This window comes from Taeniopygia guttata, chromosome 6, assembly GCF_048771995.1.
Source record: "Taeniopygia guttata chromosome 6, bTaeGut7.mat, whole genome shotgun sequence".
NCBI lineage: Eukaryota > Metazoa > Chordata > Aves > Passeriformes > Estrildidae > Taeniopygia > Taeniopygia guttata.
In genome coordinates this window covers 9,746,879-9,768,340 of record NC_133031.1, presented here as the reverse complement: position 1 = coordinate 9,768,340, position 21,462 = coordinate 9,746,879, and the positions used below count along the sequence as shown (strand labels likewise).

At 39.3% G+C, this 21,462-nt stretch overlaps 1 protein-coding gene across 7 annotated transcripts in view; it reads left to right on the top strand.

Annotated features, from left to right (window-relative positions):
- GRID1 (glutamate ionotropic receptor delta type subunit 1) overlaps positions 1 to 21,140 on the top strand; it is a 482,872-nt gene extending 461,732 nt beyond the window's left edge. For 4 of the 7 annotated variants that reach the window (XM_072930971.1, XM_072930974.1, XM_032749269.3 and 1 more), the window contains 2 exons: positions 7,995 to 8,030; positions 16,039 to 21,140. In XM_072930971.1, the coding sequence (XP_072787072.1) occupies positions 7,995 to 8,030; positions 16,039 to 16,467 (465 nt within the window). In that variant the 3' untranslated portion in view covers positions 16,468 to 21,140. The remainder of the gene's footprint in view (positions 1 to 7,994; positions 8,031 to 16,038) is intronic. The other 3 variants (XM_002191537.6, XM_032749270.3, XM_072930973.1) reach the window with 2 other exon arrangements.
- Positions 21,141 to 21,462: the final 322 nt, after the last annotated feature.

Genomic DNA, 21,462 nt, shown 5'->3' with positions numbered 1-21,462 from the left:
AGCAGCCAGAAGAAGTTAGCAATCCTAAAATAGAATAATCAGTCTGTTCTTGGATCTGTCTTGCATGAAGCCTGTATTTGTTTATGTAGTTTAAATGTTTAACAAACTAACCTCTTGCAATTTTGGAGACACTGAGGCATTTGTAGGTGAGTTCATCTTGTAACAGATGTTTGTTACAAGCTAATAAGAGCAGTGAGCTACACTGCAGCTGGAAAAATAGTACATAGCCCACCAATTCTAATCTCTTTTTCTCAAGTTGCAGGAGCAGTAGACTAATCGACATACCTATCACCTGTAAGCAATTTTGGCAAACTGGCAACCTGTCTATTGGATGGAGTCCCTGCCTTCGGCAGAGGGGTTGGAATTGGGGATCTTCAAGGTCCCTTCCAACCCAAACATTTGCTATGATTTTGCTGTGCTGCCTTGTAGAAGTTGCTCCTGCTGGAACTCCAAAGGTGGCCCCACGCTAGCGTTGCAAAGGCCTAAAGCCCAGCAGTGTTTCGCTGCACACTGTGAAATCCTGCAGGGCAAGGGCAGGGGTGCTTCCCAAAGTGTCCTCATGCTGTGTGCACGAGCACTTATCTGGCCATACTATGTGGTGTGTTCCCCTCTCTATGCTCAGGGACTTGCCTTTGTGTATCTTTGGAGAGTGAGATAGAATATGACCGAAGGGCAGTTTCATATAGCTAAGGTGAAATAATTTGCTCTTTTATTGCAAGGAGTTTAGAATACTGAGTTTCCATTTCTGAAAAAGGATCTGTCTTCCTGAGTTTAAATATTTTCTTTTTTTCACCCATCCTCTTCCTTTCTTTTTAATACCTCTAAGAAGGATTACTGCATATTTATGCCTACCCCATCCCAGCTTTTCTCCCTTTCCCATCCTTCTCCTTCTCTTTCCCTCCAATGTGCTCTTGATGAAGGTTGCTCTTGTACATCTGTAGTGCTCTTTGGCAGTTTCTTTGTCAAACAGAATACTTTTAACTCTCTGTGCTTTAAAGTAAACTGAAGTTACTCCCATGGTAGAGCTGTGCTTGGGGAGATCGCTGTCAGTGGGGCTGGGCCTGCCCTTGGAGCACAACTAGGCTGTGTTAGAGGCAAATTAAACTTAAACAGAGCATGGACAGGTTCCAAAAAGATCAGTGATGGGGAGGCTGCCAGGAGAGAGGGAGCAGAGTCAGCAGGAGCCCTGGCAGAGCAGGTGTGGAGGCTGAAGGAGGAGGTGAGAGGGCACAGGGCTGGGCTGAGCCAGCTGGAGGAAGGCATGCCAGGCAGGATGGGGTGAGTGAGGGGTCCCATGAAAGGGACAGCTGGCTGCAGTGACAGGCAGGCAGCTGGAGGCACCTTTGGGTTGATCACAGCAGCCAAGGCAAGGGTGACAGCTGCCCAGAGGCAGGGACAGGCAGGATCCTCAGGAACCCTCTGCCTAGGGCAATGGCCACACGTGCCACATGGCCACATTACTCCAGCCCTGCTGCACACCAGGGCTTGGGGCTCTTGTCACAGTGACCACAGCATCCACTCATCTCAACTAGCAAATGAATGTAGCCGTATTTCCTGGCACATTTGTGGCCTGACATATTTTATTTATGTATTACCAGTGAGGAGGGATTGAAGTGGGACATCTGATGGCTACTGCAGTTAAGGTAGGAAACCTGGTTTCTAAAGAGGTGGTGAGTATAGATTGAAGGTTTTTGATGTGTTTAAAAGAACTAAGTTTCAAAACTATGGTAAGGACAGGCTCCAGGGCTGAGTAGGTTGTGGAATCCTGAGTGCTCCTCTGCTTGAGGCAGGAGCAGTGGCTGAGCCTGGCACAGGGGACCAAAAGCACAAGGAGAGTTTGATCTCCAGGAGGAGTATGTTCAGAATAGCCCATTTCTAGCACTGTGTGTTAACCAGCATTTATAGAGAAAGAGCTATAATGACAGAGCTACAGCACAAGTAGCATACACAGAACATTAAAATCTGCCTCTTAGCTGCGTCTGGTACTCCAGCCAAGTCGTTAGTTCAGTAAGAGCTGCAAACACAAGTCATGCTGCTTATTTTCTTCTGCTTTTGGGAAGGCTTTGGCAAAACACAAGTGTTGTGATATCACATAGAAATTGTGGGAACTGGGATGTCTCCCAGCCACTTTTTCTGTGAAGCAGAGCTTGTGGAGGGTCACAGAAAAGACTGATTTTGTTGCAGTCTGAGATTAGACTTTGATGTTGCCTATGAGGCAAAGAAAAGGTGGCAACATTTGGCTTCTGTGACCCTCACTCTGTTAGGAGCTTTATAAATCCCTTGGAAAAAATTAAAGTGGAAGTGGAATTGAACGAGGAGTTGGCTTGTGAAGCCCTTGTGCAGCATTTCACTTTGGCATGACCCACCTGGTTGGTTGTATCATGTCAGTTGCCAACTACAAAAAAAAAGAAAAAATGTTGGGACCATGAATGTACAACTACTATGGCAGATTTATGGTAGGGTTGGGTGGCATGCAGCTTGCTGGAGAGAGAGGAAAAGCATTTTTAGAGACTCTTATTTTTTATATTGTGAAGTCTGTGGCTAGAAAAATGTGCATTGCCTTATTGGCATTGGAGGAACATTTTCAGCTGACATTAAGGTGGTGTTTTTTGCCAGTTTATCGTCTTTTCTTTTTCCACTTTGTATTCCTTAGGCTTTTGTGGAGGTAAGGCTGAGCCAATACATTGATGTCCAAGGACTCAGATGTCTGCATGGTATAAATCACAGCTCTTAATTACCCTGAATGTGAGGAATGTAGTATTAACTATGAGACAAACAGAAGCCTGTCTTTTGAAACTTAACAACATAACTTGGACGTTAATATTAACCTGATGTACATTTGTAGACTTCATTGGAAGAGTTGTGTCAAGGGGACACTGCTTCCAATTAAAATATTTTTTTACATTTTTCACATGTGAAGAAACTCAACCCCACAAAAATGTAAAAAAAAATAGTATTGTGCCTGTGCACTGTATCAATTCATTAAGACAAACCTCCAGGAAAGATGAATTACCTTTATTTTTCCATGTTGCCATTGGTTCACAGTTGTATCTTTCAAGGAATAGTGAAATTTCTTGCTAGAAGAGCAAAGGCTGGGTTGATCTTTTTTCAGAATGTTGCTGCAAGATATTTTTATTCTATTTGAAGGAGATTTGTAAAAATGTTTCTAATGAGTTCTGCTGTACAAATCTTAATGTTATCCCTATTAATCCTTATAAGACCAGGTTAACAAAAGAAAGATTAGCTCCAGCATCAGGAAAAAATGTATTGCTGCAACGCCATACCACATTCTTTTATTAGGGCTCAAGTTTGCAATCTCTTCAAGCTGGGAAATATCTGGTAATGTTAAAATTGCCTTATTACTTTCCAACTCAGAAAAGATTTGCACTAGATCATCTTTTTTCAAAAAGATATTCTGGAATTTATAATCACCCTCTAGTCATTGTTGGTACCCAGCCGTCCAATACCCACAGTGAAATTTAGCCAGCTCATACATCTATCTCTGTGTGCTAAAATATTGAATTTACACAGCTGCTACTCAGCCTGAAATACTGACACCTAATCTTTTGACTTTGATAAGCTTCAGAAAATTAGGGAGTTGTGAAAAATTAATATTTATTCTGGAGTCTTTGTTCAGTCCTTTTACGTCCCTTTTAAATGACTGAGCAATCAGATAAAGTTATTAAAACTGGTACCATATAAATGTTGAGATTTTGACAATTGCCTCTGGATTTCTTTTTGTGAGTCCTATGCATTTATTTCACAATGTCAGTAATCCATAATGTAATTTGGATCATTTAACAGCCAAGGGCTTTGCCGCATCATCAGATTGTTGGTATCTTTTATCCCCTTTGAAGGAATGAAAGGCAGTTTTCACATCTTTGTTGCCATTATGCTCCAGCGTGGCTGCTTCCTGCAGTGGGCTCCCCAGCATCCTCTGTGCTTTGTCAGCTGTGTCTTTGTGTGATGTGCTATCCTCTGAAGATTATTACTTCTGAGATCTTGTCAGAGTTATGAAGAAAGCATTCCTTGTTCATCCATATACTACAAAACAATGGAAACTTATATGCAAAGATAAAATATCCTGCTATTCATGGAAAGAAAGTTAAATTCTCATATTTTTCACTCTTTGTGAGATTATTCACTAAAAATTTAACAGGCAACTGCATGTTAAACAAAATTAGTGACTTGTGCAGGATGATTTTTTGTTTTCTGGGATCTGACACTTGTTGCATCTCTCGTAAGAGGTGATATTGATTCACGTATATTTGATATAGCTCTTGAAAAACGATGTTGGAATCACCCCAATAAATTCTTAGTTTGATTCTTTCTTTTCACAGATAATATATTATTAATCAAAAATCTGATTTTCCAAACCAGGTGCGCTATTCCTAGCAATTTGAGAGTTTCAAAAACTGGACCCAGTGTATTTAGGAATCTCTAGTGCAAGCAGAGTTGGGGGTTTTATTGGTTAAGGCATAACATAATTTTCCACCTCCTGAGTTGCTTCTAGTCATTGTCTCGTAACTTGTGTCAAATTTATAATTCATTAACAATCACAGCTTAGTTTCTTAGATTTCTTTCCTTTCTCATGCTTCTGCAAAATCATTTTATTCAATAGACTCTTTTCACTTTTCCGTCCTTTTTATTTTTAAATTATTAAAAAGAAGCAGCGTCTCAGGTACTGATCAGAGTGGAAATAGTCTTGTGTACTAGTAACAGCACTTTATAATTCCTATTTCCTGCTACTCCATGCTTAATAATGTCTTGAATCTCAAAAAGACTAGACTCTGTGAGCTCTGTGAGATAGTGGGAGGTAGCAAACTTATTCTAAAAATTGTCACAAGTGTTTTGGCGGTACACAGGGTGAAAGATAAAAACCCTATATATCTGGCCAGGGCAGCCTCTTGTGCCCTGCCCTAAACTCCCTTGCTTCCACATTCACTGATGTGCAAATCCCAGCCTACCTCAGAAGTCCATTCTTCCAGCTTTAGTAGTCATGAAAGTTACCCACTAAGACTCTCTTCTGGTATTAGAAGAGCAGGGATCCCAGTGTACCTTACAAATGGAAATAGGAGCTGGCAGCCACGAGTCCAATGGATCCAAATTTGTCACTGCTAAGAACTGTGATTTGTACTGTGTTCATCTCACTTTAGTTCTCCAGCCAGATACTATTCCATGGCAATTGAAGCTTCTGTATCTTCAGCATGGTGTCAGCAGTGTTGGTTTTGATTATTAAAGAGTCTCTTGCTTTCACCGTTATTTTCACTTTCCTTGTCTTTTTCCTTGTCACTTCATTTACCTTGTCTCCTTTGTGGTGTTATCTTTTTATGTGATATTTTGATTTGCCCCAGGATGGTTCCTTTTGGGAGTGAAAGGAAACATGAGACCATCAACCCAATATTTTATTTTCCCTTCATTGCATGTTCTCTATATTTTATCTTGGTTTTATTTTAAATTATTTTTTCTGTATTTTAATGACATCTGAAATCTTTGTACATTTTTTGCTCAGTTGCATATAAATTATCATTTGTTTGTACTACTGTATTGTATTCTACTTTTCTAAGAATAAATAAAGGTTTGTTTGGGGAAAATAAATCATGCAAACATTGGCAAAATAATGCATTTTAATGCTATCTAGAAATTCAGTTTCAAACCAGCTTTGAATGTAATAAGCTGAGGAACTTCATTTGCCTGGCATTTTTAAATCAGCAAAGCGGTGTTAGGAGCCAGTCAACCCAGAATGCAAAGTTTACTGTTGTTTGATGATAAAGTATAAGCTGAAAGAACCAGTTAAAAAAAAAAAAAAAAAAAAAAAGAGACCTATATAATATATAAATTACCTTGTACAGAACCTGGTAATAGCTGGAAGGGCATCTTAACTAGCTCCATGCTGGCTTTTTATGTGAGTGAAGAAACAAGATTTTCTCTTTGGAGGTGCCTGTAGTGAAGCAGATATTCTGTAATTCCTGGTCCCAGGCAGGGTGTACATCCAGAACCCAATGAAATCACTCAACTCCTGCTATTGATCACCATAGATTTTGGTCAAGGCTGTAATGGATTTAACAGTGACATATCATCCCCGTGATTTATGGCACTGAGCCCAGGCTTCTGCTACCCAAAGCAGTGGTGAAGCAATTGAGTTTTGTACCAGCATATTTCCCTATGCAAGGAGGGGATTTTTGTGTTTGGTTTAATTTTTCTCTGTCATGAAGGAAAATTCTGCTAATGGGATCCTTAGGGATATAATCTGGATTTACCTGGCAGGAACCTTAGGGGGGGAAGAAAATTATTCAACAGAAATAAGCTTTAAAAATGAGTGTTGCCATGCAGGGAAATAAAAAAGAAATAACCTGTTTAAAGTTTCAGTTTGGTGATGAGTGTAAGTACTTGTTTAATTTGCATTACATTGCCTACCCAGAGAACTTCAGTGGCTACTCATGAGCTTGGCATGAGCTTATGTATTTTACTGAATTGGAGCCTTAATGTGTCAGATTCTTTTAGATTCTTCACACAATGTTTACACAGCTAATTTTTGTATGTCTTATCTCAGCCTATGGCAGTATTTTAAAGTTGAATTTTTGAAGGGGGTGTAAAATAACAAAATCAGTGAAAGTTTAAAATAAAAAACAAAAGCATAAAATATGACTTTTTCTCAAATTTCTTTTGCATTTTTGTTGTTTATAAAATGCCTTAAGTGTTAATCCAAATATTTAAGCATGTACATAAAATTAAATAAGAGGTGTATTCTAATCTCACCCAGAGCACCAAAACATTTCAGTTCCTTTCAGTGGCATAGGATCAAACTCCAGTTGCTTTGAAGCACCATGTATGAACCAGAGACTGGGAGTTACATGTGCATTGATGTTATTTGGTGAAGATTGACCTTACCATGCAATTATATTAACATGCAATTTATACAACTATCAACTGAATTCAAATATTTTTATAGTACTTGAAATAATCTGTGGTCAATATTACCAAAATATTAAGGTATCATAGATACCAATACTGTGGAAAATATTTTTTTTTTTTATTAATCAATGGCTTGGTTATGATTTTCAATAAGTACAGACCCATGTTTATTGGCACATATATAAAAAAGAGCTACACAAACTCACTCAACAAGTACTATTTTTCAGAATTTTTCAGTATGTAAAAGTTATCTTTTGGGAAACTGGTGACTGGATTTTTATTATGCTGAGCTATTTTAATGATTTGACTGGTCATGTCTTGTCTTATGTCAAAATAAGAGCTTGAGCAGTTTCCAAAATACAGCTCTGAATGGTAGCACAGAAACCTTTTCAAAATTTGGTTTTTAATTGCAAAAAATGTGGCTAATAGTCAGGAGTAAGGATTTTGTAAGGCTTTCATATAGCGAAGTGGAGATGAGAGGCTTTGTAAATCAGCAAACACTGGGCATCAAACAGGTTGTAGGAGCAATTCTTTGTCTCCTGTGCCAACTCTTTCTTCTCCTCCTGGCATAATAGGCAAAAAATGGGAACTTTTGAGATTTGGATGTGACTAGACAGGAATGGTGAAGAAGGAGGTTGTGGAGCAATCTGTTATGCCTGATGCTCCAGTAGAGTCATTTAGATTGTTAAAGGATAGCATTGCTTTGATTTGGACTCACTAGAGTGAGAAATTGCATCCCTTATGGACTAGATTATAACTTAGGATTTAAAAAATGTGTAAAACAATGTAAAGAAACCATTAAGTTTTAGTGAATTTTGGAATAGAACCTTACTGAATTTAACTTTTCCTTCATAAAAGAGTAATCTGTCACAGTGTAATTTTAGATGATGTCAAATTCAAAAAACACCACCCTCTTGAGGGCCATCCTCTCATGTTGCAATGCTGTTTCAGACCAGTGTAAGAAATGATGAGAATATGTTTGCTGAAAAGAGTGAAATATTAATTACATTATTAGCCTCACTATCTTGATCCTTCTTTCTTTTTTCTCCCCACATCTTCCTTTCCCTTTCCATCTGGAGATGGCCAATGATGTGAGGCTGGGCCTCAGAAGCATGGTGAGAATTTCTAACAAACATACAGATGATTGGTTTCTTGTTGAAAATGCCTGCACAGATGAATCCCTGTTAGTTTCCTCCTCATCTTTACCTTCCCCTGGAACTCCCCTTGACCCTGACCTCTGTGTTGGAAATGCCTGTAAGTGCAGCCTGTAGTGTGTACACAGTAGAGGGTTCTCCAGTTGCAAGCTCTCCTTTCTCCCAAGTTCCTTTGCAGAGACATTGGCATGCTCATCAACCAGCACTCATTCTGTACTGCATTTTGCTGCTTGTGTTGAGAAATGTTTCTTTGCACTCTCTTATTGTCCTGTTAATTTTTAATGTCATGAAAACTGTGGAAGCATCTGTACCATGTAAACCACCCACTCATTCTCTTTGTCATTGGGTTACCAGCTGGTGAACCAAGGTTGGTAAGGATTTTAAAGCTTGAATATCTCAGCATGAGGCTGGATGTCCCCTTTCACATTGAGTAACAAATGAAAATGCTATCACAGCATCTTCCCTGGCAGGTTTAGGTCTATAGTGAGTTGTGAGGTCTAGACTGTTCTCTCTGTGATTCCATTTAATGGATGGTGGTGATTTGGGAGCAGATCACTACAGGACACTGTGGGGCAACCTGCTGTTCCTCCATCAGTACTGTGTCCTGTGTGTTTATTCATGGAGACAGAGATGCACTTGAAGAGGATAAATAAGATAAAGAAGAGGTTTAGCTGTTTCAAAGGGATGTCCATTGTGAGATTCACTGGCCTGCTGGGGAGATCGCTGTCTGGGCTATTCCTGGCAAGGCTCACAGGCAGGACCTATGGGACACATCAGAACTGGACCCCTGCTTAGATGTTCTTACAGCTTAAATAAATCCAGCCTGGGTAAGGTGTGCAACAGGACTGTGGGAAGATGTAAACTGCTTCATGAAAGTTCTTGCTGCCAGTTCTGTAGCCAGTCACTGTTTGGTGTCTAGGCTTTTGTTAATAATTTATTTGCACCTATTTTCTGGCTGAGGGTAGCTGGAAATAAACTTTGGCAATGTATTCAAAACAATTTTCTATCACATTAACATTGACTTTGCAGGATTCTGTAATATCTCACTTTTTTCAGGTTTACTTAGAAGGAAAAAGTGTGCTAATGTATCTTCATAAAGGAATTTCTGCTCTCTGGTGAAGGAGAGCATCACCTAGTGAATAAGGTGGCCTCTTGTACATAATTTTTATGAAGTTTTGTTTCTTTGCAGATGATTCCACATTGAATGAAATTAACATACTGCAAAACTTTCATTTCTTTTATTCTTTCAATTAGGTAATAGCCAACTGGACCTCACCTGATGTCAGTCTCAGTGCCTTCTTCTAATAGCTGGTTTATGGACGATAATTTAGCTAATTGCTAATTTAGAATACATGGTACAGCTTCCACTTCTAAGAGCAGAAGCTTGATTGCAGGATTGGGTCTGTTTCTAAAAGCAGGTTCTCAAGTAGACTCTTGAGGTGTATCCCTGCATATTTCCAATAAGATTCTGTTATGGTCAAACCAGCTTTGGGCAGAGCACACTCAGAAACCACTCAGCAGATTTTATGTAACATTAAGTGCCATTTGACTGGGTCTGCTGCCTGTGTTAAGTGAATGACAGCAGGCACACATCACCACTGCATCTGTGTACACATCTCTCTGCATTTCACTGCATTGTCGGCTGCGGACTCTCCGGAATAATGAGTGTCACACAGTGAGTCATGTTAAAAAGGGGTTATTGGTATTAATGTAACACCATACTGTATTGTCATTGTTTTGCAGCACATCTATTACATGGATCATCACTGCTTTTTCTTCTTGAGCAAGCCAATTATGCCTGGTTTTGCCAATCTGTCAGAGCCTCCTGGAATAAATTAAAATTACAGCTTCGCATATGCAGGAACTGTAACTGAAAGTAATGATAATGATCCTGGGTGAATACAGGAGTTCAAAATAATCCTAACCAATTGTACACACGCAGATCTGCTGCTGCTTTATTTCTGTATAACAAGCTAAATATTTGAATCCACGATGTCTGAAACCCCACAGACTGAAGCTGGTTGCTGGGTGGAGCTGTGGGGTTTGATGCTGAGTAAGAAGAGAATAGTTTGTGGGTATCTGAGCATGGAAACTTTGCTGCTTCAGTTTTTTTCTCTGCCTCCTTTTTCAGTTTTGCAGTATGGCTGTTTGTGCCTGGAAGTGCCTCAGAGTGTTCCTTTCTAACTGGGTACAGGTGTGCCTTCCAGCACCTGTGTCTCATGACCTCTGACACATGTCATTATGAACACACATGTATGAGTCAGGAGGACTTTTATATGGGTGGGAGAGAGACCAGCATGTTTCCTGGTCAAGGGCAGAAAAGGAAGTGTCTGTCTGACACTGGAATTTGTCTCAAATTTTGAAACCTAGTCCTAATCACAAAATTACCTGATTTTTAAAAATAGTTCTTGCATAGAATGAAAACCCAATATTACCATTTGTGTCTTGGTTTCTTTCTCTCATCAAAAGTTAATCCTTCATGTTGTCACCATGACAGGAAACAAAAAAAAACACCAAACCAGAAATTTGCCCTGGATTGATGATTAAGGCTACATTACCTTAAAGGCTTTGTTTTCTGCATATCTCCTGAGTCTTATTAACTGATTTAACAGGCTTTTAATTCTTGGCACAGTTACCAGCACCTGACTGGGAGGTATTGACATATGCAAGATATTCCCTCCCTGTATGAGCCTGTCTGCCCATATTGGCTATGTTTTTGAAATTTTAGTCCTTCTGGGGTCAGGGCCATCAATCTTTTTCTTCTCCAGTCTAGTGTGCTTTTATTTGCATGTGTTGGATGTCGATGCAACTTATCACAGTTTTGGCATAGTTTTAGCATCACATTTCTGCAGATATTAGACTTTCCTATTTGGGCATTTGTCTTCCTTTTTTTGCCTTGCTGGAACTGCTTCATCATCTTGTAATATTTTTGTCTTGGAGTGGTTTTTCTTGAACTCTGTGATAAGCTCACAGAAATCACAAGTAAAAAAAGAGACACCACAATAGTGTCTTTAATTAAAATATTCTTCTCAAAAAATTTTTCCTTGAAAGGTCACATGTGTTGCAAGCCTGTAAGCTCAGGAGTATTAGCTTTTAATTAATTGTATTTAGATAGATGTAGGCAATTTCTTAAAAACATCAACTAGTAGCTCCTTTCAAATACCCTTGAATTTGATCACATTAACTGACTCCAAACCTCCCAATTAGTAGCATATTCTTTCAATATGACTGCCCACAAGCCTTATTAGAACCCACTGGCAAGAGTAATAGAAAATAATCTAGGAAAAAAAATATTGATTACTCTGTAAATCAAGGTGTCTGCATTTATATCTTGTCATAATTTCACTCTGTGTGAAAAGGGCAGACTTGGTTAGTCCTGAAAAAGAGTTATTTTCCTGCAGGTGGGACCATGCAGGTTCAGTCATTCCCAGATAATCTGGTGAGCATCCTCCAGTTCTGCTGCAAGCCAGGGTGTGCTCCTGCTGTCACTCACAGGCCATTGAACCTGATCATGGTCAAGTGCTTGGCACATATCAGAACCCTGCCCTTCAAAGGCCCTTCCAGAACTCAAACTCACTGGGGGGCATTGACATTTCACTTGGTATTTATGCATAAAAGAATTGCCTGACCAGGAGCAATGTTTGATTTGCTGTTAAGCCTGTAGAGGATAAGCGTGGGTATATAATTAATTTTCCTTATACTTTTCTTTTCTTCACTGATTAATTTCTTCAACTGATCTATTAGGAGTACAACATTAATATTGAAAATAGAATTATGAGGCCAGCAAAGGAAAAATATTTTATCTTCTCCTGGCAGCACAAGCATATACTTGTGTCCAACACAGCCATAGATGAGAAGTGAAGTTAAATTGGCATGAAATCTCTGACATGACATATTTATAATATTAACTGAATTTTATATATTAAGTGCAGAGAAGAAATTTTTTACAAATTACTGATATTTAATGAGAAGCACAGAACTAAAAATAAAGGAGAACATGGAGCTGACAATGGATAAAACATAACTTCTTAGATTTCTTTTTCTGGTTTTATTGCCATTTAAACCTTTCTCCATTTAGCTTGTTAGTTTTCAGTAACATATGCTATGTTACTGAATTTCCCAGAAGAACAATAAAGGGAAAAAAAAAAGATTAGGTTTACAGAATTTACAGATTCTGAAAAGTTGAGTTGTGACATAATACTATCCCAAAACCTCTGCTTCTGGAAATCTTGGGGTTCAAAGCAGTTTTATGGTTTGCAATGACAAACTAATATTTTCAAGGATTTCTGGATTTTATCTTAGGAGTTTTTTTTAAATATTTGAAGAATCATTCATTCACCATTAAGATAGTCCCATACAAACCTTGACATTTAGTTATTTAGCTGCTCTTTTCTAAGAAGACAAAGAAAAAGGGAAGAACCTTTAAAAATGTGACTTTATAATTCCTCAGAGACAAGTTGTTTTCCATAACCTTTGCAAACATTTTATTTTGACAATGAAAAGAAGGAACTATGTGAATTCCTGGTCTGTTGAACGCCTTTAAAAAGTTTTCTCTGATCTTAATAAAGTCAGCAAGTTGTCCTTAATGCTGAAGAAGGAGAAGCAGGCAAGTGAAATCATCACCCCTACCTCTTAAAGAGATCTCAAGCGTTCACTTCTCTGTGTACTTCATAAAGAGTTCTGATGTAGATAGAATGTAATGTTTGTGTACAGGAATGGGTTTTAATCCTTACTGAGAATGAAAATTTTAGCCCAGTGAAACATGAGTTTGTATTGTGAAACATAAGCAGCTGCAAATCCACCATTTCCTGAGGATGCTGTCCCAGAGTGGACTGTGCATAGCACTGTCAGGGCAGGAGAGGGGAACATTGCAAAGGATATGGAATGTTTCTTAATGCTCCTTAATAATCCCTATGGTCTGGACCCAGAGATGAGTACTAAGAGCATCCCAGCTGTGGCTCTTCATGTTTATATCTTAAAAGGGCTCAGCTAAATATGTAACTAGGATTAATTCATGCTTTGAATTTTATGACCTTCTGTGCCCAGATGCTCCAAATGAAGATGCTGCTTCATTCACAAATTTATTTTTGCTCTGCAAACAATTAATGACTGCTTGTTGCAGTTATTGAAATCTTACCTTTCCCTCTGGGTTGGCTTTATCCAAGTCACATTTTACTTGTTCTACTAGCAAAGCAGGATGAATACACTTACAATGTACTTGCAATCAAAAAAAAATTTAAATATAAATAAAACATTGGTGGATATTTTCACTTGAAATTATCTGAAGAAGGCATTAGTATTTGGCAAAAGCTCAGAAAAATGGAAATGAGTCACGAGCATTGCACCAAAGCCTCATTTAGGAATATTTGCTCAGTTCTAATCTGAGTTGTCTTTTGTTTTCTTATTTTGTAGTGGAGGCTTGACAAGAATATGAGTCCCAGATACCCAAAATGCCAGCTAGGAATCTACATCCCAGCTAGCAGCATCATTTAGAAAAGAACTAGTACAGGGTACCTAAAGAGGCGTTGAATAATGGCCTTCTGGGAGTTAGCTCCTTAGACACAGCATCATCGTGCGTGGTGCTAGCTGCAGTTTGTGCACAAGCAGAGCTTTGCAGCAAGCTTTTATTGGCAAACAGGTGAGCAAAATGCAGCAGTCGGTGGTTGGACATCTGTTCCAAAGGAACCCAGTCAGAGAGGCCAAGCTCTTACTCCTGTTGGGGAGCAATGTAAGAAATTTTTTCACATTTGCCCCAGGTCTACAATTTTACTTCAAGAAAGAGGGACTGAGGAAATTATGAATTAAATCCATGTAATCCTCTGGCCACTGTACCATAAATCCTTATGTTTACTAGCTACAGAATTTAGGAGAGAGTGTCTGAATTATCATCAGCTTAGTGCATTGTGTAATGTATTGAATGAAGGGCCTGACAGGTCAGGTGTATTTGTTGTCAGGAAGGACTTTACACAGCTGCAGGGGTTATCTGATCAAGGGTTGTGTGATCCCTTCATGTCAAAAATGTTTATGTTTTATTTTAGTATCCACTGATTTTCTCTAACTCAGAATTATCTGACTAGAGGATTTGGCTGAAAAAGTAAGATTTTTAAAAAGTTATTTGTTTCTTTGGTGAGGAAGATTATATCCCAGGTTTGTGGGAGCTTCATTGGGATTTTGGTGAATTTATGACATAAATTAAATAATAATTCATTTTTCAGTGATTAGCAAAGAATTTGCAATATGCAGCTCGCCCTGTAATTGTGGAGCAATTGTATTCCAGTTGAAATCAATATGGATTTAGCCTAGGCTAAGGACACAGGTTTGGACTGTACATCATGTAACACTAATTCATTTCCAAACCCATGCAGGGATCAGCAAATCCAATGGTTCTTGAGTAATGTAGAAGGAGTGTTAAATCACAAGGTTACAATTGAATCTGTAGTTGACATTGACTGGAATCAAGGACTTTGGAGTGGGCTTGTCAATTTACAGGGGAAAACAAAGTTGCATAGCAGAGGATACCACTGGAATTAGATTGTAATTCTCTGCGCTCCACCTGAACACCAGCGATGGAAGATTAAGAGGAGTGAGTGGCAGTGACACTTTGTACTTCATTCTCTGAGCCTAGATCTTGGTGTGAATCAGTAAGGCTGCTGGTGTTGTGTTAAACCAACATTTAAGCACAGGTTAACCTTGGGCAGTCAGGGATTGTTGGAACACAAAAGTTTGGGATAGTCCTGCTCCCTAGGTTTGAGTTGTGCTGAGTAATGTAATTCCAGGTTTGTGTAGGACCAGGGAATTTCTCCAGTTCCAGGTTTGTTGGGCTGTTATGCTTTGCTGCTATTCTGCTGTGTGTTACACTTGCATCAGATAACTACAACTGCAATCATAGCTGTGCTTTATGAAATGTAGAGAAATGTTATTATGTAATACCTTTTTATTGGCAATACAATGCTAGCTGTTAAATTCAGTCAGACAACATCCCAGGTGCTTGACTTCACCCTGCCAGTTTTGTTGCTTCCCAGTTTGAGCTGAGGTGATAAACAGTAGGGTTTTGCTACTTTAGGATTCAAAGACAACTCCTTTTGCTGTATTTCCTCATGGAAGCTAAAGTATGTTGAGTGAGTGGTTCTGACAGACAGATGAAAAGACCACTCTGTGAACCTTAGGAAACTCATTCTCAGAAAATGGTGATGCATTTCCTAAAGACCGACGTTGCTTTCCTGAGCTCTGACCACAGACAGACTTTTCCAGATGACATGTCAAGATGACAGACAGCTTATGGTCTGCCATACAACTGCTCCAAAGACAAATGCAGGTCCCCTCACCAGGGCTCCCAGAATAGGCTTCTCTCAGTGCTGCTCCAGGGGGTTTCTCTTCCATGCCACACAGATGACCCAGGGCTTCCAGATAGGAGGGCAAGAATTCATCATCACCACATCCCCTGGCCAGTAGATTTCAATGAAGCGACTACCCCGAAGTCAGGGGACTTTTACTGATGTGTTCTTTCGAAAATGCTCTGCAGATACATGAGATAGTGGTGAGCTGTCATGTGGTGACAAGGGGCTGAGCTGTCTAGTAGGATTTGGAGTCCCAGGTCATTTGTTTGCCCGCTATAGGCTTTTTTCCGAGCTTGTGCAAGGTGAGCCAAGGGCACGAGGGATGTGCTGGTCCCTGATGCCAGCCCCTCTTAGCTGAAACACAGCCATCAGTTTAGCTCCCAGGAGGATGGGATTGACAACATCAGGATCTCCAGCAGGCTGAGGTTGAACTGGTGTTTTCTTCAGCATTTTCTTCAGCAGGTTTTTCATCTGGAGATGTCGCCAGACCTTGAGGTTTTGCACAGGCACAGTTTGAAATGCAAGTGATGTAATGAGTGATCAGCAACTCTGGTCACACAGAGGAAAGGAAGAGGGCCGGATGAGGCTGGAGATTGTGTTTGGACTGATTGTTCTGGTTTCTTCCCCACTAGGACAAAGAAGTGAATCTGGAGCAGGTGCACAGACGCATGAACAGTTTAATTGACGAAGACATAGCCCACAAGCAGATCTCTCCAGCGTCCATCGAGATCTCGGCGCTGGAGATCGGTGGCATGCAGCCCGCTCAGACCCTGGAGCCGGTGCGCGAGTACCAGAACACGCAACTTTCTGTCAGCACCTTTTTACCAGAACAGACAACTCATGGTGCCAGCAGGACACTGACAGCTGCCTCGGGCAGCAACCTGCCGCTGCCCCTGAGCAGCTCAGCCACCATGCCCTCCATACAGTGCAAACACAGGTCACCCAACGGAGGACTATTCCGGCAGAGCCCCGTCAAAACCCCGATCCCAATGTCATTCCAGTCCGTGCCGGGGGGAGTCATTCCAGAAGCAATGGAGCCCTCACATGGAACATCCATATGACGAGAACAAACAGTAAAAACAACCAGCAGAGATTTTTAATACAAAATTTAAAAGAAAGAAGAAAAAAAAAAAAAGAAAAAGAAAATGAACTCTTACATTTTTCTTGTATATACTTGTAAATAATGAAAGAATGAAGTGGGGTAAAAGTGTATTTTGAATATTCCCAATTTTCAAAGTAAGTAAAAAACAAAAAACAAACAAAAATGTATGAATGACTTTGTAAATTTTGTTCTATATGAATAAAAAGGCAAACTACTTGTGGTCGTTCTCAAGTGCCAAAGAAGACCTGTTACTGGGACTGAGGGCCATACTTTTCTTTTTTTCCCATGGATTTCAACACTTATTCCCTTCCAGGTATGGTTTTTTTTAAGAGCAAAAAAATGATCTCTTTCTTGCTGGAAAAATTCACCATGCTCAGATTTCTCCTTTCCCCAGAACCCTGTTTTATAGCCAGGATGACAATTCACTCAGAGAACTTAGCAGCTGGTATTAGCATAGCAGTAAAAAATGTTTTAAAGGTGAATTATGACTCAAATCCAACAAACAATAAACAGAGAACATTTTCCTTCTCGTAAGGATTTAAACTTCCACACAGTTTCTAAATTTAAGCACAGGATTATTGGATTGTGTTTTTACATGTCTGCTGTGCTGTGTGGCTCTTTTTATTTAACTTTCTGTGTTTTGTTATACATATATATAATATATATTATATATATTTTGACATATATATTATATATATAAATGCTTTGATGCACAACAGGTTTTAGGTTAAGGGGAAAGCTTTTAAGAAAAACTGCTCAGCTCCTTTTTGTTTCTTGTGTACATGACTGAAAATGGGAAGGAACCAATGGAGTGAGGCAAGGAGGAACTGTAAAGGCAGGAGATAATGGCATTGCAGTGACTGTGCCCTCTGGTGCCATCTCTTTCTTTAAGATTTCATTTAATTTGTTGCATAATGGTGCAATGTTCCCTGTTGAAATCATATCCCTGAATGACAAGACAATAAGCACAGCTCTGCTTTTTTCCCATTGATTTTGCAAAGAGAAATATTTTAATGGCCATGCCTATAATCATGGTAGAAATGGCTGTACAAAACCTATTTTTTTTTGTCTGTAAAACACAGAGGACAAAGATAGAGCAACACATACAACTTATTTAATGTCTTGTCATGCAAATATTATCAGTGCAATGTCGTATGACAAGAAAAAAACCAAACCAAAATCTAACACATTGTTTCCTTCCCAAATTGAAGTTTGAATGCAAACATAATGGATCCTTGTCCCCACTCCTACTCATCAGGGACCATCACTCTCTTTCAAAACTGGGATAATTGAGTGTCTTCTCAAATGTATCCCTGATACTGGGTGGTAATTTCCCTTTGTAGCTGGATTTCTTCACTTTATTAGAACACCGATATTTGGAAAAGGCTGTAGATCCTGGTGCAGCACAATCACTGTCTACATTAGGGTGAAAAATTCTGTTTAAACAGAGGTAAAAATGCATTCACATCCCAGGAAAGTCAGCAGGCAATCTGGGGCAGGTTTTTGGATAAATAAACATTCCATTTACTGCTCCTAATTTGTTTTGCATAATTACACAACACATATATTTTTGGGGTGATTAAAGTCCCCACATTTTTACATTTCTACTTTAAGCTGTAGGGAGGAAAAGTCAAACTGTGACATAAAACCAGCCTTATGGAAGAGTATACTCAGCCTAACACTTTTTAAATGAGGAATATTGATGATGGGCTTACAGGAGGAGTACTCTTAGAGGTATTAATTTATCTCTGTTGTCAAACTGGTTCCTTATGAAGATGGTGAAATTTTGTAGCTTGGCACAAATTGCACTATTTGCTGACTGGATTTATGCTATTTGGAAGTTTGGCCCACAAAAACTTTGGGTTTTTTTTTTTTTTTCCCTTTTTGTTGTCTTGACAAACCTATCACCACAGGAAAAAAAAAAGTCTTCCATAAATACATTAATTAGTTTTGGCAGAAATAGCTGCACTAAAATACTATATACACACAGAAATCTGTAAAGATGCTTTGGAGAAAGAGTGTAAGGATTTGCATTGGAAAAATCTCTCATTTCATGACCAATTTAGGATTTTAGCAGCAGCAGAGGAACGTGCAGCAGAAAAGGTGCAAGGAGGTACTATGAGGGTGTGATCAGTTGTGGCACACAAACCTGCTGGAGGTTTCCTGAGCTGCTGCTATGCTGTTATTCACAAACCACGCTGCTGACTTGCTGCAGCAACGCCCAGAGCAGGGGCTTGAAACCCTCTTTTACTGAGGCATCTTTGCTTTCATGTTAGATCTTTTTCATATTATAGACTAAAACACTGTAATTTTAACTGGCCTGCATTTGTGGAATAAATTGTGAATACAATATATTTTGGGGATTAACTTTAGCATTCTTCATATTCGGTGTTCTCCTCTTGGCTTACTCTCGCTATGTGCTGTAAAGTTTGGAAATGTGGTCTAACCTATAAGTGATGTTAGAGCTCCTTTATTCTCATGCACAGAATATAACTCACTGTTTGAATGCTTTGCAGGACTACATTTATGAGGAGCATTTATGAGGAGCATTGAAGAACCAAACCACACAGCCCTCTTTCAGAAAAGTATTTAAGCACGTGTGAGCCCTGTAGGGAGCACCTGCTTTAAGCACAGGTGAATTGCATTGCTGATTGATGGTGGAGTTAAAACGCAGGTCTCAAATTAAAGATGTGCCTAATTTTAAGCAGGTGAGTGAGCTGGCCAAACTCCCTGGGACTACTCAGCTGCTTTAAGTTAACCTTAAACTTTGAGTGCTTTGCTGCACCAGGGTCTACACTGCAAAACTAGGACTCTGCAATGGATCTCTCACTGTCTAGCAATTATTTGTTTATATAAAAGTTAGCACATCATAGCTTGAGCCTGTCAGCCCTGACAGGAAGCTGTTAAATCCTTCATGTGCTAGTGGTTTGGTTTTAGCTTATTTAAGCAAATCACCAGGTTCTCCTTGAACATAAACAATGTTTCTTTCCCCATAACTTTCAGTTTTCAAAGTAAATGCAGAATGTATGATTTTCATATCCTGTCTCCTGTTTTATATTTGTATCTTCCTTTTGACAGATCAAAGCATTCACTTTCTATATAATATGTATTCACCACACACATGCATATATATATATATACATGTGCAATTGCTCACAGAAGAAGTGAGAAATATAATTTCCATGTGATGCAAATGAGCATAAGGTGAAAGCTCTCACAGAGCTTATTTACACCACCTGCAGGTTTGACCCTTCACCTTTAATATCTGGCAAGTTGAAGTAGAAAAACTGCAGAAGTTTCTGAAAACTTTGAAGACCAAACTGTGCTCTGGTTTTTCAACTGGAACTTCCCCGAGTGTACTTGAAATAGGGAATAATGTGTGATCCAAAATATTCCAACTCCTCTGGAATGTTTACATTGCAAAGGTGATTGAACATGAGATGTACCTTCCTTTTATTGTGCTCTTTTAATTATGAGCTTTCACAAAAGTGACATCTGTGGCACAGCACTTCTAGCGTGTCTTGTTCTACCAACCCATTAGTTTAGAAATTACTTTTTTGCAAAAATGTGACTCAATTTCTTCTATTTGCTTGCAATCCATTGGCAATCTGCTTTCAATCTGAAGAATGCATTGCTCTTATTTCTTAGTATGTAATATTTTCCTGTTGCAAGGGGAAAAAAAAGAGTAATTGTGCTTTTTAATTTCAGAATTGAAACTTGATAGAATGTTTTTATGCTGAGTTACAACTACATATGTGCAATACTTGTCTTGCAAAGTGAAGTTCCCAATATCTGCCTTGCTTTGATAACCATTACTGCATTGTAGGTGAAGTCTCAGCAAAACAACTCACTTTTTCTCAGTCTGCTGATAGAATAAACCACTTAAACCTGGGTTCTCACCTGTGTAAATCAGCTTCCCTCCAGGGAATGGGTCAAGCATACTGAGTTTCAGCAGGTGAAGGTTTAGCTCTTAATATTGGGCTTGAGAGCATTCCTTTCTATAAATTGGAGTAGCTCTGAAAAGGAAAATGTCTCAAAAATTAACCTGAAAGAGGAACTTTATTAGAATTTTCAGCACGTAACATGGTTTACAGTTTAAACTTTATGCTGGGATTGCTTAATGAAAGAAAATTCTTCCTAAAATCTGTTTAAATTTTGGAATAACTCTCTTCTGAGCTTAAAGCTGTTGGGTTGGTGACAAGTGGAGCATTCAGAGGAAATCATGTTAGTGGGGTGGTACAGAAACCACTGTTCAGACCTTGTTATTTTATTTTCTTTTGCTTTACTGATTTGAAGTTACATTGTGAGCAGCTAAAGTGTGGCATAAATCTAAACCAAACACATTTGGGGGACCCTGTTGGAAATTTCTCAGACAAACCACATCCTTTGGCATCATCCTGGGAAAGGCAAGGAGAAAGTCAGAAGAAAACTCTGAAGAAAGGCAAAATTAAAGGTAAAATCTGGCACGTGGTGAAGAGGGAGGGAGAAAAGGATGGTTACAACTCATGTTTAGTAAAGCTGTATTACTTGTATGAGAAGCCTCAATTCCATCATACAAGCAGTTGCCTCAGCTAATTATTATTTTTCTTAATTTTTAGGAAACAAATAAAAACAGCATTTGTTCTACCAGAAGCAGTGGTTATATTATTTAAGAGTTGAAATGATTTGTTTGGCGGTGCCTGTTTTTTGGCTTGATTGTTGCTCAGCTGGGGAGAATGAGCTTTAATCAGTGATTTCACCCAAAGCAGCTGTGGGCTGTTTGCTGGGAGGCACTCCCAAGGCTGCAGCTGGGACAAATCACCTCAATCAGCTCCAATCAGCTCCCCAGAACGCTCTCACTTCTCGGCTGTGGGGCAGAGTTTGGGCTTTGGGCTCTGAGCTGCACATCTCTGCATTCCTGGAGATGGATGGTGCTTTCTTTTGGTGTTGGAGGGGAGCAGAACAGCAACGTGTG